This window comes from Meles meles, chromosome 2 (genome assembly GCF_922984935.1).
Source record: "Meles meles chromosome 2, mMelMel3.1 paternal haplotype, whole genome shotgun sequence".
NCBI classification, from domain to species: Eukaryota; Metazoa; Chordata; class Mammalia; order Carnivora; family Mustelidae; genus Meles; species Meles meles.
The window spans coordinates 30117697-30134681 of record NC_060067.1 but is presented as its reverse complement, the minus strand read 5'-3'; the positions used below and the strand labels follow the sequence as shown (position 1 = coordinate 30134681).

Genomic DNA, 16985 nt, shown 5'->3' with positions numbered 1-16985 from the left:
CTCTCTGCCTGCCTCTCTGCCTACTTGTGATCTCTGTCTGTCAAATAAATAAAATTTTAAAAAAAAATTGTTTAGTTGGCCTTCCTTTTTTAAATTGGATTGTTAGGGGGAATTTTTTTTTTTTTTTTTTTTTTTTTTTTTGCGCTACTGAGTGGTGTCAGTTATTTATTTACTTTGGTTATTAACACCTTATCAGACACATGATTGGCAAATATTTTCCCACATTGTGTAGGTTGCCTTTCCATTTTGTTGATGGTTTCTTTTGCTGTGAAAAAGCTTTTCGGTTTGCTCTAGACCCTCTTCTTTATTTTTACTTTTGATCTCAGATCCAAAAAAACCATTACTAAGACTGATGTCAAATGGCTTCTCTCCATGTTTTCTTCTAGTGGTTTTATGGTTTCAGTAGTTCTGTTCAAGTCTTTAATCCATTTTGAGTTGAAGCTACCTGCTTTCTAAATGTGTGCTAGTAACTGAACATAAGATCAGAACAAAGAGGATTAATCTAATCCATTGTCACCACAGAAAAAAGTCCCCTTCCACATTTTGCCAAAAATGTATGAATGACTTTGTCCAAAATCTCCAGAAAACAAACATTTCATATGTCTAAGAGTATATATTTTTCTATTTTTGAGTTTTTAGGTAGAATCAATCCCTTTGTAAAAAAAAATTAAATAAAACCCAAAAACATTAAAGGCAACTGTGAGCAACTTCACAACACAATATAGATTCACAACATTCAATGTTGTGAATGAATAATATTCACAATACAAGATAAACAACATTGGAAATTATGATAATTTGGGTCCTATATTATTTGCCTTTCTGTTTTGGCTGGTAATAATACACCAAATGTAACCGTAAAAGAACCATGTATATACAATCTTGCTAGTTTTTCAGTGTCAGATGAAATTCTAACTCTCCTTGACTCCACATAAAGGTTAGGTGCTCATTCTCACTGTGTCTTTCTATTATTTGGGAGCTTCTACTGAGACAAACAGAGCAAATACATTGTCTTTTCAGTCAATCAATACTGTATGGAATACATATTCTTACTAAATATGTCTCCGCCACCTTTCAAGTTCCTGTACACTTAAAACTGACCTATGGAAAGAGGCAGATGAATATTTCAGATCACAAAAGAAGATACCGCAAAAGAGGAGGAAGGATTATGTTGAAAGGATTTTTTTCTGTTGTTGTGGAATTGTGGTTAAGGCTTAGAGTTAAGGGAGGGGGGGGAACACTTAAATCTTCGTATTAGAATTTGAAAGAACTTCAAAGCCCTGCTAGTGTTTAGTATCAACCAAGTCACCAAAGTTGGGGGTCATGACCCCTGTGCCACCTTACAGTTTGAGTCATCCAAGTCAATGTAAGAAAAGGACCATGAAGTTGGAGAAGAGCCTCTGGTAGACGACAAAGCAAATGTTTTCAATGATAGAAATGGCATATCGGCTTCCTGAAGGAAAGGTAAAGAGGTCCCAATGAATTGGCTATGTTTATTCATGCCTGCATTCAAGGAAAACTTAGTTTTTGTGTGTTTATCCCAGTGAAAAGCCACCGAACTTGGTGTCCTTCCCCTTGGGTTGTCAGAGAAAGGGAAGAAGTTGGGGAAAGGTGACATGATGGAGGATGACCAGGCAAAGAAAGGATAAGGGCATTTCCTCCAACTCTCACTTTCTGGGCCATAAGGAAGGTAGATGAAGAGTCTTTCAACAAAAATCTCTATTACTGAGCGCTGTCATTAGCAGTAGAAAAGGAAAACTGAATACTAAAATTTTGATGCTTAATTAATAATTATCTATGATGTTTCTAGCCTGCCAGGTTCTAACCCAACAGACCAACTTCCCTCTCTTTACCCATCTCATTTTAGAGAAAAGCACATACCAATTCCATGGAATCCAAGAATGTCAAGATTCTATTTTCTTTAGACTGATTTATATATGCCTACTATGTACATAGCATGTAGGTATTATATGTGTTTAGGGAATGTGAGAAGGACCCCACCTCCAACGGATGTTTTGCATTTATAGCACTGACCATGAGCACATTGGGCAAGGAGTGGTTGTCTCTGAAACTATACAGATTTCACTTATCAAAATCCAAGCAGGTCCTTCGATCCTAGAAAATGGTTCTCAGTGATATCATTATTTGTATTTCACGAACTGTTTACCACACTGCAGCTACGTAGGCAAACTCTGAAGGAATATAAAATGTGAAGGGTTAATATAAGCACTCAAGCAAGAATAGCGTACCACTGCCAGAAACAAGTATCCTTAAGTCTCCAAGTATCTGGATCGATTAGACACGAGACAGACACATAATTCTATAACACGAAAAATAGTTGCTTATTCTAACCTCCCCCCCATAGAACGGGAACATAACATGAAGTAAAAATACTATTTAATGAAAAACTCACCATATCTGTATCTGAGACAGGGCCAAAACTGGTCACGTAGATGTTAGTGAAGACTTCAGTAATACTGTCTGATACGAGAAAAAGAGATTAAATATAGATAATAAATGAAAGCCACTGAAAGAGAAGGGGTCAAGTACACGGAAGGATTAGAAAGCTCTGTGATATTTAAGAATATTGGTTTTTACTTTCTTTTCAACTTTCATAAACAATAAAAATTTCTATAATGCCCAATTATTTCATAGATTCTCACAATCCTAAATGCTAAATTCCAGGAAGCATTATGGCATTTTTACTTGGAAACTATACCTGATGTAGAGCATTCTGTTTTAAACATATTTCTGAGAATTAATACTTTCTCAGAATCTGTGTTAACTGAACTAGTTTACAATAAATTTACTACCAGTACTAAAAATAAAGGGAGGTTAGTATGGTTGCTATTTGATATAGTGCTAAATCTGGTTTTTAAACTAAATATTTCAGATGGTACTTCATGATGGTAGAGGTTTAGTTTGTAGATTGTAAATTAGTATATCTTCTCAATAAAGCACAGAAATGAATTGTTATTTGTTAGAAATAAATATAATTCAGACTAATATAAAAAACTTCATTATTCAGTGACATAAAAATAAAAGCAATTAGCAGACATTAATCACAATGGATTATTTCCAAACAAACTTGTCTTTAAAGGTATTTACAAATGTATGAAATGTTAAGATTTACTTGAATTAGATTCAAATGTTATGTAACTTATTAACTATAACACAACTGGATTGCTCTTTTTAAAAAAGATTTTATTTATTTGTTTGTTTATCTCTCTGTCAAATAAATCAGTAAAGTCTTAAAAAAAAAAAAAAAGAGCTATCCAGTTAACAGAGAGAGACAGACAGCGAAAGAGGGAACACAAGCAGGCAAAGCGGGAGAGGGAGAAGCAGGCTCCCCAACGAGCAGAGAGCCTCATGTGGGACTCAATCCCAGGACTCTGGGATCATGACCTGAACCAAAGGCAGACGCTTAATGACTGAGCCACCTAGGCACCCCTGAATTGCTCGTTTAACCACGTGATTTAGATCTTTTAAGTAAGCCAAATAGTGATAGAGGAAAGGCTCAAAAGCACTTGAAAAGAATAATTCTTCCAATGTACTTATAGAAAAAAAAATACATCATTAATTTCTATCATCATGAACTGAGCATCTCATTTTCTATCAAATTTGTAATTCCACAGAAGAAATATCACAAAATATTTTTCATATTGTACTGGACACTAATTCAGAACCATAAAAGAGAGAGTAAACTAAGTCTGGGTATATTGTATCCAATATGACCGAAATAAAAAGCAAAAGGGATTTTGAAATAACAGAGCAGACTCTGAATGCTTAGGCTTCAAAGTCTTGAAATATTATAATCTGCATGACAATCCTATGAGGTAGGTTCTCTGTTATTATCTCAATATCTACACGTACACTTATCTATATACAGAAAGGTAAGGAAGTATGCCTAATGACCCACACTTGGTAGAGTGAATAGAGACACGTTTTAGAACCCAAGCAAGCTGGCTCCTAAGCCCTAAGGGAAAACCAAAGCTAAAAGTGGTTTCTCATTAACTAAGTATTTCTATTCACTGTATTCATCCTAATACTCTGCACCAAAAAAAAAATAGTGTTAAAAATAAATATATTTATTCAGCTTCATTATTTTCTATTCTATTTTATTTTAAAAACTATTTTCATGAAATCTTATCATAAAACTCATCTGGGAAATAAATATGTTTATAAAGTTTACCCTCAGCTGCCAGCTGCCCCCAAGACCTGCCCAGAAAATCAGTTTTGTGGGCATGTAGCTTGTGCAGTCTCATACAGCCCTGTGCTTGGAAAAGCCCCAAGCTTGCTTTGGTGTCCCGTTTTTCTCTTTTAAAATTCTTAATTATCTTTTGAATAAAGGGCCCTGCATTTGCATCTTGGACTAGATCCCACAAATCATGTAGCTGGTCCGAGACATGAATTATATACGCTATTAGAAAGAAATTATGAAAATGGGACTCAGGTTTGTTTGCTTTTTCCTCTTATTCATACCAAATCAATACCGTCACGCTTACTCAATAAACAATTGAATAAAACTTTAGTTATTCTAGATATTGATTTAAAATGTTCCAGAGAAGAAAAATGGAAATGCTGAGGTAGTCTTCACCTAAAATAGAGGCAAATGAAATTATTCTCCTTAGTCTGAAGTAGCAGAACTAGAGAAGAGAGATGACAAAACGTGGGAATATATTCATGCTGAGAATATGAAGAATATCCATTATATGCCAAATGGCAGGTAAAGGGTAGGGAAGGTTGTTATCAGTACTTTGTGATTGCAAGGAAATGGCAGCTCAGAATCCAAAGAGAAAAAATAAGATTACCCTCAAAGCTCTAAGCACTAAGAGGGACACCTAAAGACACAGAGCACAGATATGCAAAATTACCTTAAATAAAGGATTTCATGGTTTATCAACTTCATAAGCACAGTGAAAGAATGGAGGCATTGCAAGGAATATTCTCCAGCTATGCAAGTTCAAAAAAGGAAAATCAGCAAGACAAACACTGACCATGAATACCCAATAGCTAGGAGACTGAGAAAGTGATTCTTGGTTATAGCAACAGAGGTGTCAACAATCAACGTGACTTAGTAAAATATTTAAGGGTGAGGACTACGGATATTTGGTACATCTAACACAGTTTCCTAAGGTTCTATATTCAAAATGCTACCTCTGATTATGATTTGGCTTTCCGCAAGAGAAGAGAAGAGAAAAGAAAGAAAGGGGAGGGCAGGATAGAAGAAAGAAGATTTTAAGCATTTCTGTGATTTGGGGATCTTGTGCACTAATCTGTCGAAGGCCGTAGGATCTTCTGGTTAATTGTTGTTTTCCCATATGGATTTAGAACAGGGTTAAATTGTGTTGCTAATTAATACCTGCTATAATATTGGGAGCCATGGGACAGGTGTCTGTCACAGAGTAAAGAAATGTACGAATAATCCGGCGGCAGCCTCACTCACTGAGCAGTGAGTACTCTCCACTTTAAGTTCTGTGAGTTACCTTCTCAAATCCTGATCCCATGGAGTGGACTCACCTTGCAGTGTCCTGACTCGGGACCTCCACCTTGGCTACTGCCGCTTTCGCTTCCCTTCTTAGTTGATTGTCTACCTGCCTTTAAGTTTCTATCTAAATGTCCTCTCCTCAGAGCAGAGGTTCACTATGCCCCCTGAATAATGTAAGTCTGCTTCCCTTATTTTCTCCCTGACACTTCCTTTTCATAGGACTTTTTAGAATTTACCATTATTTCCATGCCTTAATTTTTTTTTTTTTTCTACTCACTTTCTGGTTTGGCTTTTGGTCTACCTCTCCAACCAGGATTGGATTCAGATGTATGAAAAGACAAGGACCGTGTCATTTCTGTCCACTGTCTGCCACATATTAGGTGTCCTATATTTGAGTTAACAAATAATTTCTAACTATAGTTCATGTAGAATACAAACCCTTTCCCAAGATAGTTCACCTACATTACAAATACCATGAATAGCAGAACGAGTACTGTCTTTAGTGAAGACAGAGCCCAAACTATCCATTGATATAGGGAGGTTGAAAGCCTGGGGAACTGGATCCCAGTGAAGAAAATTCATTTTTTTAATTAAAAATACATTATTGCTAAGAAATGCTAATCATCACCTGAGCTTTCAGTGAGTTATAATCTTTTTGCTGGAAGGTTCTTGTCTCAGTATTAACAGCTAATAACTGATCAAGATGCTGTTTGCTGAAGGTTGGAGTAAGTTATATGAAGCAAAAGGAAAGAATATATTAATGGAAAACACTATTTCAGTGGAAACCAAAATTCAATTTTTGAACAAACAATAAGCGGCTTTTAACATAAATGTATACCATGAGTTACCTCAAAATAATTGTTTGTAAGCTAAATTCTTGGCTTTAGAAATGCCAACAGCAAAATATGCAGAAGAGAATCTTCTATATAGGTTTTTCCAAGGCAAAAACACCATAAGGTTAATAATAAGTAGTTGAGGAGAAATAAGGTTTGCATGTAGTAAACATAAAAGGTGTGATTCTAGGATGCCTAAGTGACCCTTGCCTTCTGCCATCTGCCTTCAGCTCAAGTCATGTTCCTAGGGTCCTGGGACCCAGTCCTACATCTGGATCCCTGCTCAGCGGAGAGCAGGCTTTTCCCTCTGCCTGCCACTCCCCTGCTTGCATTCTCTCTCTCTGACAAATAAATGATAATGAAAAATAAAAGCGTCAGAAAAACAACAACAACAGCAGGTGTGATCTTTAGGAACAACCATCAAATTCAGGATTTGAAAGACAGTTATCACTGGGGAGAGAGGAAGGGAATAACCTTCTCAGGGTTACAGAAGGGGTTTCTAATGGTTTCTAATGTATTCTATTATTTTCCTTTTTTAAAAATTGATCTTAATTTTGGCAAATTCTAAGATTTAATGAAACTGGTCATCAAATAAATCATACTATTCTCTGTACTCTTTGGAATGTTTGAAATACTTCATAGAAAAAAATAATAAATGGCCCTGAAGGATATCCAAAATGAACATGTAAATATTTCAAGAAAGGCTTAGGGGTGCCTGGGTGGCTCAGAGGGTTAAGCCTCTGCCTTCAGCTCAGGTCATGGTCTCAGGGTCCTGGGATCGAGCCCCACATCGGGCTCTCTGCTCGGCAGGGAGCCTGCTTCCCCCTCTCTCTCTCTGCCTACTTGTGATCTCTCTCTGTGTCAAATAAATAAATAAAATGTTTAAAAAAAAAAAGAAGGGCTTAAATTAATTGAAAAAAACTGTTCTTCATTGGGTAATGCTGCATACAATAAAATTAAAATGTTATTTAAATTTTAATTAACACAGAGAGCGATATTTGTTTCAGAAGTAGAATTCAGTGATTCATCACTTACATATAACACTCAGTTCTCAATCACAAGTGTCCTCTTTAATACTCATCATCCATCTAGCCCAACCCCACTCACCTCCCTCCACCAACCCTCAGTTTGTTCTCTATCATTAGGTGTCTCCTGTGGATTTGTTCCCCTTTCTCCCTTTCCCCCCTTCCCATATGTTCCTCTATTTTTTTTCTTAAATTCCACAATCATTCCCAAATCATTTGGGTCTTTCTTTGATTGACTTATATCTTTTAGTATAATAAATTTCTAGTTATATCCACATCATTGCAAATGGCAAGGTCTCATTCTTTATGATGGCTAAGTAATATTCCATTGTGTATATATACCAAACTCACTTTCAAAAATCCTTTGCAAATAGTCCAGTCTGGTTCTTGAATACAGTTAATATGTGTAGGCAGGTTGGGGTAATATGGGGTAGGAAGTTTTTAAAGAAAGAGAGGATGTATCAAAAGAGACCCAGTGTACCACAATGTTGAGAATATTATCTCTCTTTCTGCAGCAGCAGGGCATTCACTGAAGGAATTCAGGAGAATCTTACCTGCAAGGATACTATACTAGAACTGTTATGTTACATTTTAACAGTGGGAAAACTGAATCAGAGGAGACTGAAGATGATGTATCCAGTTTGGAAGATATTGCGATGGTTAAAGCAAAAGAAAAAAAAAAGGATACCGAGAAAAGGAAAGTGTAGAAATCAAGAGAATAAAGTCTGTTTTTTTTTTTTTTTTTTTTTTTTTTTTTTTAAGTAGTATGTTAAAGGATACTGAAATTAGCCCTTTTGCTTGACTGGTATAAATGATGTGTAAAGCCTGGAAATGAGTAGTTGGAACTCATAGTTCCAACTATGGAACATAGTGGAACTGCCAGGGCATAAAACATAAAACATGAAAGAGGATTGGAAATCATACACCTCGACGAGGTCTATCTTACCACCTTTTTTTTTTTTTTAAGATTTTATTTATTTTTAGAGAGAGAGAGAGAGTGCATGTACAAACGGGGAGATGGGAGAGGAACAAAGGCGGAGAGAGAGAGGGTAACTCAAGCAGACTCCACACTGAGAGCAGAGGCTGACTCCAGTTTCATCTCACAACCCTGAGATCACTATCTGAGCCAAAACCAAGAGTTGAACGCTTAACCAGCTTAACCAACTGAGCTACCCAGATGCCCCCTAAATTTTTGTCAAATCTTATTTTATTTTCTTTAGCTTTTTTTTTAATTATGTTCAGTTAGTCACTGTATAGTACATAATTAGTCCCTGATGCAGTATTCAATGTTTCATTAGTTATCCTATTTTAAATTGCAACTGTTTCACATTTCTCCCCAGCTCTATATGTCCATTGACTTAGTATGTTTACTGTTTGATGCCTATTTCTACTAATAGGATAGACATAAGCCACATGTAGCTATTTAAATATAATTTCTATTAGTTAAAATAAAATATTTGGTTCCTTATTTATACTAGCCACATTTTATCCCATCCAACTACTGCTACCACATTGGATAGCCAGGATGAACTTTCTATCATCACAGAGATTTCTGTTAGATAATACTATCTATATCTTCCCTCTAGAATTAATGTCCATGAAGACAGGGACTTTTGTTTGCTCAGAAAAGTAAAGCCACAGCACAGAACAACCCCTTACATAATTGATAGACTTTTTGCCAAATTAATGAATAAATGAATTATCATTCTTAGTTCAGTCACTGAAGATGTATATAGCCTCTGTTATCACAATGCTATAGCATTAGAAGAGAGATACTATGCAAAATCAAATACACAATTACTATGTATTATGTGATATGTAATATGTATATGCTATACTATGTAATATGCCAGAGAATAGTAATAAAAGGCTCCCTCTCCTAGAAACTCTTTATTCACTTGGTCTCTGGAACACCACCATCTCTTGATTTTATTCCATCCTTACTAGTTGCTTGACTCCTATGCCAGCCTCCTGTTAATATTGGAATGTCCCAACATTCAAGTTTTGGTCCTCTTTATTCATACTTCTTGATTCATTTATTTCATGCAGTCAAGGATTCCTGAAATTCTTTTTTGAGTCAGAGCTTTCTTTTAAAGTCTAGGGTCCTATACCTAACTGGCCAGTTGACATTTCTATGTGACTGAGAGATTCTTAAACTCATCATATCCCAAACAAAACTGATATTTCTCTCCTAAATCAATCATACTAATGAATCCCTATTGTATCAAATTGTTGTTCCAGTGCTCTGGGCCACAAACCTTAGTTTCATCCACAACTTCTCTGTTTTCAACAGTAAGTCTGGTTGGCTCTCTAAGACATCTATAATCCAACAACTTCTCACCTCTTCTCCATTATTACTGTTGCTTTTGTTTTGTTTTGTTTTAAAGATTTTATTTATTTCTTTGACAGAGAGAGACAATAAGAGAGGGAACACAAGCAAGGGGAGCAGGAAATGGAGAAACAAGCTTCCCTGCAAGCAGGGAGCCCAATGCAGAGCTCGATCTCAGAACGCTAGGATCATGACCTGAGCTGAAGGCAAGTGCTTAACGACTGAGACACCCAGGTGTCCATCCATTACTACTGTTAAAGCTACCATCATCTCTCTGCAGTAACACTGCTTCTACCTATTCACGCATACAATCTCTTTTTTATAATAGCTTTCTTGAGGTATAATTCACATAATACAAAATATACCCTTTTAAAGTATACAGTTCAGTGGCTTTTAGGATAGGGTTGTACAACGTCACTACTATCTAAACTTTGAATATTTTTATCATCAGAAAGAAACCCTGCATAGATAGATTCCTTAACTTCCCTCCCTCCATGCTCTGACAACTAGCAATTCAGTTTCTGTTTCCATGGATTTGCTTATTCTGGACATTTCATATAAATGGAATCCCTTCTATTCCTAGTTTATAGAGAGTTTTTTTCTTAGACTGGTGAATAAGTAGGTTTTGAATATTGTCAAATACTTTTTATGAAATATGAATATGATTATGAATTATTTGCCCTTTTTTTCTATTATCATGGTATATTACACCAATTTATTTTCATGTATTAAAACAACTTTGCATTCCTGGGATAAGACTCACTTGGTTTGGTGCCTAATTTTTTATATGCTGCTGTACTTAATTTGCTAGTATTATTTTGAGCATACGTATGTCTGTGTTCACAAAGCATATTAGTCTACAGTTTTTTTTTTTAAGATTTTATTTATTTAACAGAGAAAGATCACAAGCAGGCAGAGAGGCAGGCAGAGAGAGAGGAGGAAGCAGGCTCCCTGCCGAGCAGAGAGCCTGATGTGGGACTTGATCCCAGGACCCTGAGATCATGACCTGAGCCGAAGGCAGCGGCTTAACCCACTGAGCCACCCAGGTGCCCTAGTCTAGTTTTATTTTCTTACAAGGTCTTTGTTTCATTTTAGTATCAGAGTAATGCCGGACTAATAGAATGAGTTGAGAATTCTCTTCTTCTTTTAAGGAGAATTTATGAAGCATTAGTGTTAATTTCCTAGAGGTGTTCAGTAAGATTCATCAGTGAAGCCATATAAATCTGTGATTTGTTTTGATGGAAGTTTTATAGTATTATTATTAATTCTTTTTCCTTATATAAGTCTATTCAGAGTCTGTGTTTCTTTTTGCATTAGTTTTGGTAGTTTGAATCTTTCGAGAAAGTTGTCCATTTCTTCTAGGTTATTTAATATGATGTCATACTAATGCAAAACAAATGTATTACCCTACAGTATTTTTGTAAAATCACAGCAGCATTCTTTACAATAGCCAAGATACAGAAGCAACTGAAGTGCCCGTCAACAGATGAATGGATAATAAAATGTGGTATATATACATATACACGTATATACGTATATATATACGTATATATATATAGTGTGAGTGTGTGTGTATAATGGTGTATATAATATATATTTGGAAGGCAGCTACACTCACCACTATACCACCAATGCGTATAATAAATATTTGTGTATACACAAACACACACACACACACATAATAGAATATTAGCCATAAAAAAGAAAGAGCTGGCCATTTGCAACAACTTGGGTGGACTTAGAAGGTATTACGTTAAGTGAAATAGGTCAGAAAGAAAAAGACAAATACCATACGATCTCATTTATGTGGAATCTAAAAAGGAAAATGAACAAACAAAACCTAACAGACTTTTAAAACAGAGAACAAACTGGTGGCTGCCAGAGGGAAGGTGGGTAGAGGGATGGGCAAAATAGAAAAAGGTGATTAAGAGGTACCAAAAAATGATAAAAAAAAAAATCAAAACCAAACAAACAAACAAACACTTTGTAAAAGAAAATGAGCCAGGAAGTTAGCAAGGAAAGAGAATCCAGAAAAACAGTGGAATCCAAAGTAGAGGAGAATATGGTGGCCCAAAGATGAGAGGTAAGAGCGTTACAAAGGCAGGGAACCTGGGTGGCTTATTTGGTGAATCATCCAACTCTTGATTTCTATGCAGGTCATGGTGTCAGGTCATGAACTCAGAGTGAGTTCAAACCCCACGTGGGGCTCCAAGCTCAGCAGTCAGTGCGGAGTCTACTTGAGATTCTCCCTCTCCCTCTGCCTCTCCTACTCATGCTCACTCACTCTCTCTTAAATAAAGGAATAGTTTTTTTTTTAAAAAAAAGAGTGTTACAAAGTCAATTTAAACCCTAGTGAAGAAGAGAGTGGTGGAGAGTCACTGCTGCTGAGAGATCAAGTAATCTGAAGTCTGAATAGTCACTGCATTTGGAGACCTCGGAGCCATTAGTGGGGGAAAGAATGTGCACAGAGGCCAGCACGGAGTGAGAGAAGAGGGAGAAGAGGAAAGGGCTAGAGTGATTGAACACAACTCTTGAGGAGTTTGATTGCGAAGAGGAAGAGAACACTAACAACAGAAGAAGGTGAGGGAGAAGAGACACTTCTTTGCTTGTTTAAGGTGGAAGATGTCTGAGCATATGGCAACACAGATGGAGGGACTGGAGTAGAGAGAGAAAAAAAATCGGTGATAGAGGAACACTCCTGGGTAGGCAGTGCATGCATTAAGGGACTGACAATGCATACTTGGAAGGAAGGAGGAGGAGGAGGAGGAGGGAATATCCTTGATTATATCAGGAGTGAATAGAAAGAGTGTGGAAATAAATTGAAGCAGGTTTTTAGGTCTGGTAGCAGGAAAGTTAAGGACATAACTTGTCTTAACACAAGTTATGTTCAAAATATCTGTCCATCATTCTTAGTATACTAGATAATGATTTCAAGTAAAAAGTCTGATAGTTAAATGATTATATTAACCACATTTAATATAGTCTATATCCACAGAAGACCAATGTCACATCTGCTGCCAGTTCTTTATCTATATTCCCATGACAATCACAATTGCTCTACCTGGCATGATGTTCTGCAGCCCTGGTCTTTGATTCTCTGCCTGGGGGCTTTCCCTGGCTGTGAAGGGCCGACTGGAAGTGCAGAGAAGCTCCTACTCCTGAGGACAAGCAATGACTGAGGGGAGTTGGAGGAAATAGAACTCAGCTTTCTCTCCTCCTTAGTGGAGACAACGCTAAGGCATGTCCCACACCATTTCCTAGAGGACATCAGTGGGAGAGGAGACCAAACCCCAGTAGTCTTCAGCAGTAACCCGCGCAATAACGAATACCCGTATCCTGTTTTGGCTCCCCTCCCTTCCTGTGTCACTTAGCCATCTCCTCTCTAGTGGCTCTTGATAGGACTTCTGAAGTTAAGGCATATGTTACAGTCTGCTTCTGAGAGAAATCAGAGCTAAGTGCAAACATTATTCAGCTATTCTAAGAAGAAAAAAAATGGTAATAATTAAAGACTCAGGAAAGATACTAACTGTAGTCACTGGAGTTAACCATCTAAGCAACAAGCTACATTGTCATCACCCCGTAATTTGGATATTAACAGCAATGTTAATAAGGATGTGAACTTACAATACTACGAGCAAAATCAAACTGGAGGATATCCCTTCAAGAAGATCAGGATACTAATAAAATTTTGCTTATCATGTATCCTAAATAGAATGTCACACATATATCTTAGAACAAGTTAGTCATTGCCGTGTTTTGCTTTAACTCTCTCAGCAACAACAAAGATATTTTGTTTCCTGGGATGATTCCCATAACACCTACATGTGCCATTTGTCATTATTCAATTTTGTTGAAGCCAACAAATACTTATTAAGTGACTTCTGTGTATATGGCACTTAGTGTTCCCCTATTAAAAGCTGGAAACTTTGAATTTGATAATGTAATTTGTAGCCATTCTACCACAGAGGAATTATTGTACCTTGCCCAATACCTTCCTCCCAGTAAGCACTCAATATATGTTTGATGAAAAGGAATGGCAAATAGTACAGGGTCAACAAAGTGCCTACAAAAGTAGGAAGAATTAAGAACAGTAATAAAATCAGTATGTACTGTGTTTCAGTACAATCATAGTTCATTAAAGCTCTACATTTTGGTCTCCGATTCTTTGTGATGATTTGGAAATGTGAAATATCAACATATACTAAATATATGAAAATTTCTCTCAGAGTAAGTTTTCTAGTGTTTTTAAATTGTTGCTTCTTTATATATTGTTTGTTCTTGTAGTTTTGTTTTACTTTGATTGTTCCCTACGAATGAAAACGGATTTATTTAAAGAGCATAACTCATTTAAGAATTCTGAACAAGAGAAAAAAAAAAAGAATTCTGACGAGTGTCAAGATGACTATATGCTTGTGAACAGGATACAAAAACTCCTTAAAGAATTAACTAAATACATCCCATCACGACAGTCATTAATTCTGAGTTGCAAATGAATCTGAATTAAAATCACTGTAAGCTGTATTTATCTCCAAAAGGGTTTTGGCCTATTCTGGCCCTTAGAACCATCACTGGTAGAACATCGTGGCACCTCTCTCTTTTCGAAATGTCTTTCTTTAATATCCAATGACTCAGCTTACTCTGGTGAGGAAACTGAAGATACACCTCTCTCCCCAAAGCACTAGTAAAGGAAATCAAATAGGTAAGGGTAAGGGAACACTGAATAGACCCTGATTCCCATCAGTTTAGTGGGGCCATTCGGCCCAATTAACAAATAACTAACTAATGGTTTACTAAGTACAGTCCGGAGACATCCACAGGCTGACAGACAAGGGAGAGAATGTTTCCAAAGGGAAGTCGTATGTGGTACCAGAAGCAATTTATGTTCCTCAAGGTAATGTTTCATTAAGCAGTAACTACATGTTCAGTCTGGGATTCTGACAAGCGAAAGACAGAAGATGTGCTCAAACACATCACTTCTACTACTTCAAGTTAGATTCTCTTGTGGTGAGATTCTAGTGATCCCATCTTTTCAAATTGTGAAAGATGCCATCTAGAGAACATGGGATATGCTAGAATACTAAGAGTCCATATTTCAGTCTGGGCACAGGTTATTACAAATCTAGTGTTCCTGAGATACTAACTTGAAGCTTATTAGTTGTTCTCCAAGTACCGATAGATGCCAGATTAACAACTAACTTGTGAGAATTTAAAAACGAAAAGTATGCTCATATAAATTTACGTTTTGCTCCCCACATGCATATAAGTAAGAAAGGATTGTCATATCCAATATATAATAAAGATAAACTTCTATCTTTTTAAGATAATGAATTATTTTATGTCAACATGAATTGAGAATTCTTAATGCACTAAGAAATATAATTCATACGTATTGCTATTATGAAGGGATTGAAAATCTTACTGTATTCATTTTCTTTATTATACAAAGGTACGTAAGTTAAAACATGCCAATTGACTTTATTTTGTGATCTTTTACCATCCCCACAGAGTACTGCTGTCAACAGTAAAATAATGTTCACCCAGAAAAATGACTTTTCTGTTCTTTGTTTATATTTTGTAGAAGGGAAACATTTAAATGTAATGCAAGTATAACTACTGGAAAATACAATCCAATTTCAAAAGCTCATATTGAACATGGCTTTCAAATATGCAAAATTCCACCTCTCTATCTCTAGTCTTGGTAAAAGGTACCACGTCCGTTGTCAAACACTTAGACTCAGTCTGACCTTCTTACTCATATTCTACATTTTAATTGCTCACCAGGCTCTGTTAATTACATTTCCTACGTATTTCTTGAATTTGCCTTTCCTTCCCAGCCTCACTAGCAGTAGCCTTTGGAATGGTCTCTTTTAGTCCTCCTGCCTCCCATCTTGCCAACTCCTATCTATTTTCCATGATTCTGTTAAAGTACTCCCATCTAAGTAGATATTGTGTGATGTTTCTTCTCTGATCATCTGATCAGACCTTTTTCAGTGACTCTCCTGTACCTAAAGATCAAGTTTGAAGATTAGAGCATGGCACATAAGACCCTTCATGATCTTTGTCCCCATTTCCGTCCTGATCCAATGTTATTCTACGATGTCTACCTCATCCATGTCATTCCTTCATTTCTTTGTTCTTTTTCCACACTTGCTCTTTCCTGTATATAAACTGCCTTCTCAAACCTTATTCTTAAAAAATAAGCTCAGATAACACATCCTCTGTGAAGCTGTCCTTGCCATTTCTGGGGCATTTAATTAGTCTTTCTGTTGGTTCCAGAAGTTTTTACTCCTTTGAATGAAATAATCAAATCACCTTGTACTTTTAATGCATGGGAAGTTATCAGATGGTCCTGTGTTACCTCCTCTCTATTCACCACTCAAAAGCTCCCAGCATTTTGTTTCATATGAGTAGCATGGAGCATCACAGATAATCATAGAATGATATAAAGCAACATCCTGAAAACCATCATTTATCATTCACTGTTTGCTATTACGTAGTTTACATTTTCTTTAGAAATATGGCCTAAGTAGGAAATTCTTCTCAATCTTCTTGTTCAACTCTAAATGGATAGTAGATTATGATCCAGGATAAGGCCATACAAATCCTGACACTCTTAAATATGAAATACATCAAGTTTCTCTTTATGTCTTAGATAATCAGAAATAAATTGCATATAGGAATATTACGATGTGGTAAAATTGCTGAATTACATTAATCATATATGGAAAAATTTTAAGGCAAAGTTTTAGATTTAGATGCTAAAAACATTAGATCGTTTGCTTTTTTTTTTTCCAAGAAGAATGCAGTTCTCACATTCAAAAATCCAACATTTTTCATCTACTACATTCCAAAGTTAAATGCATGGGGAGCCTTGCTGGCACTATTACAAACCATTGCTATCTTTCCCTGAATCTCCTGGATCAGCCTCAAAAGAAACTGTACTTATAACATGGAGCTTATTGATATTCTAATTTGATGATAGTATCACTTTTCTTCTTAAAAATAAATTTGGCTTAAAGTAGTGTAGGAGGAAAAAAAAAATCTCCTAAAGTAATTAACTTTATCACCCATCACTGGATGCTGTTTCCTGATGGCATGTGCACTGGAAAATGTTATGATTACTGTACACTAAACCTGTAATTAGGAACTTTTAGAATGTACGTAGCAACCTTTAAGACCTGTCCTATCTGTTGAATTCCCATTGTGTGATAATAAAAGGAACTTACTGCCTATTAAGCATTCACTGTATGCCTGATCGAGGATAATTTTATAAAATTATCCTAGTCCAGGATTATATCTATCTATCTATC

The 16985-nt window shown here is 36.2% G+C and overlaps 1 protein-coding gene across 3 annotated transcripts in view; it reads right to left on the bottom strand.

Annotated features, from left to right (window-relative positions):
• Positions 1-16985, bottom strand: part of GABRA2 (gamma-aminobutyric acid type A receptor subunit alpha2) — a 124937-nt gene that overhangs the window by 70586 nt on the left and 37366 nt on the right. For all 3 annotated transcript variants that reach the window (XM_045984539.1, XM_045984519.1, XM_045984530.1), the window contains exon 4: positions 2414-2481. In XM_045984539.1, coding sequence (XP_045840495.1) covers positions 2414-2481 — 68 coding nt within the window. The remainder of the gene's footprint in view (positions 1-2413; positions 2482-16985) is intronic.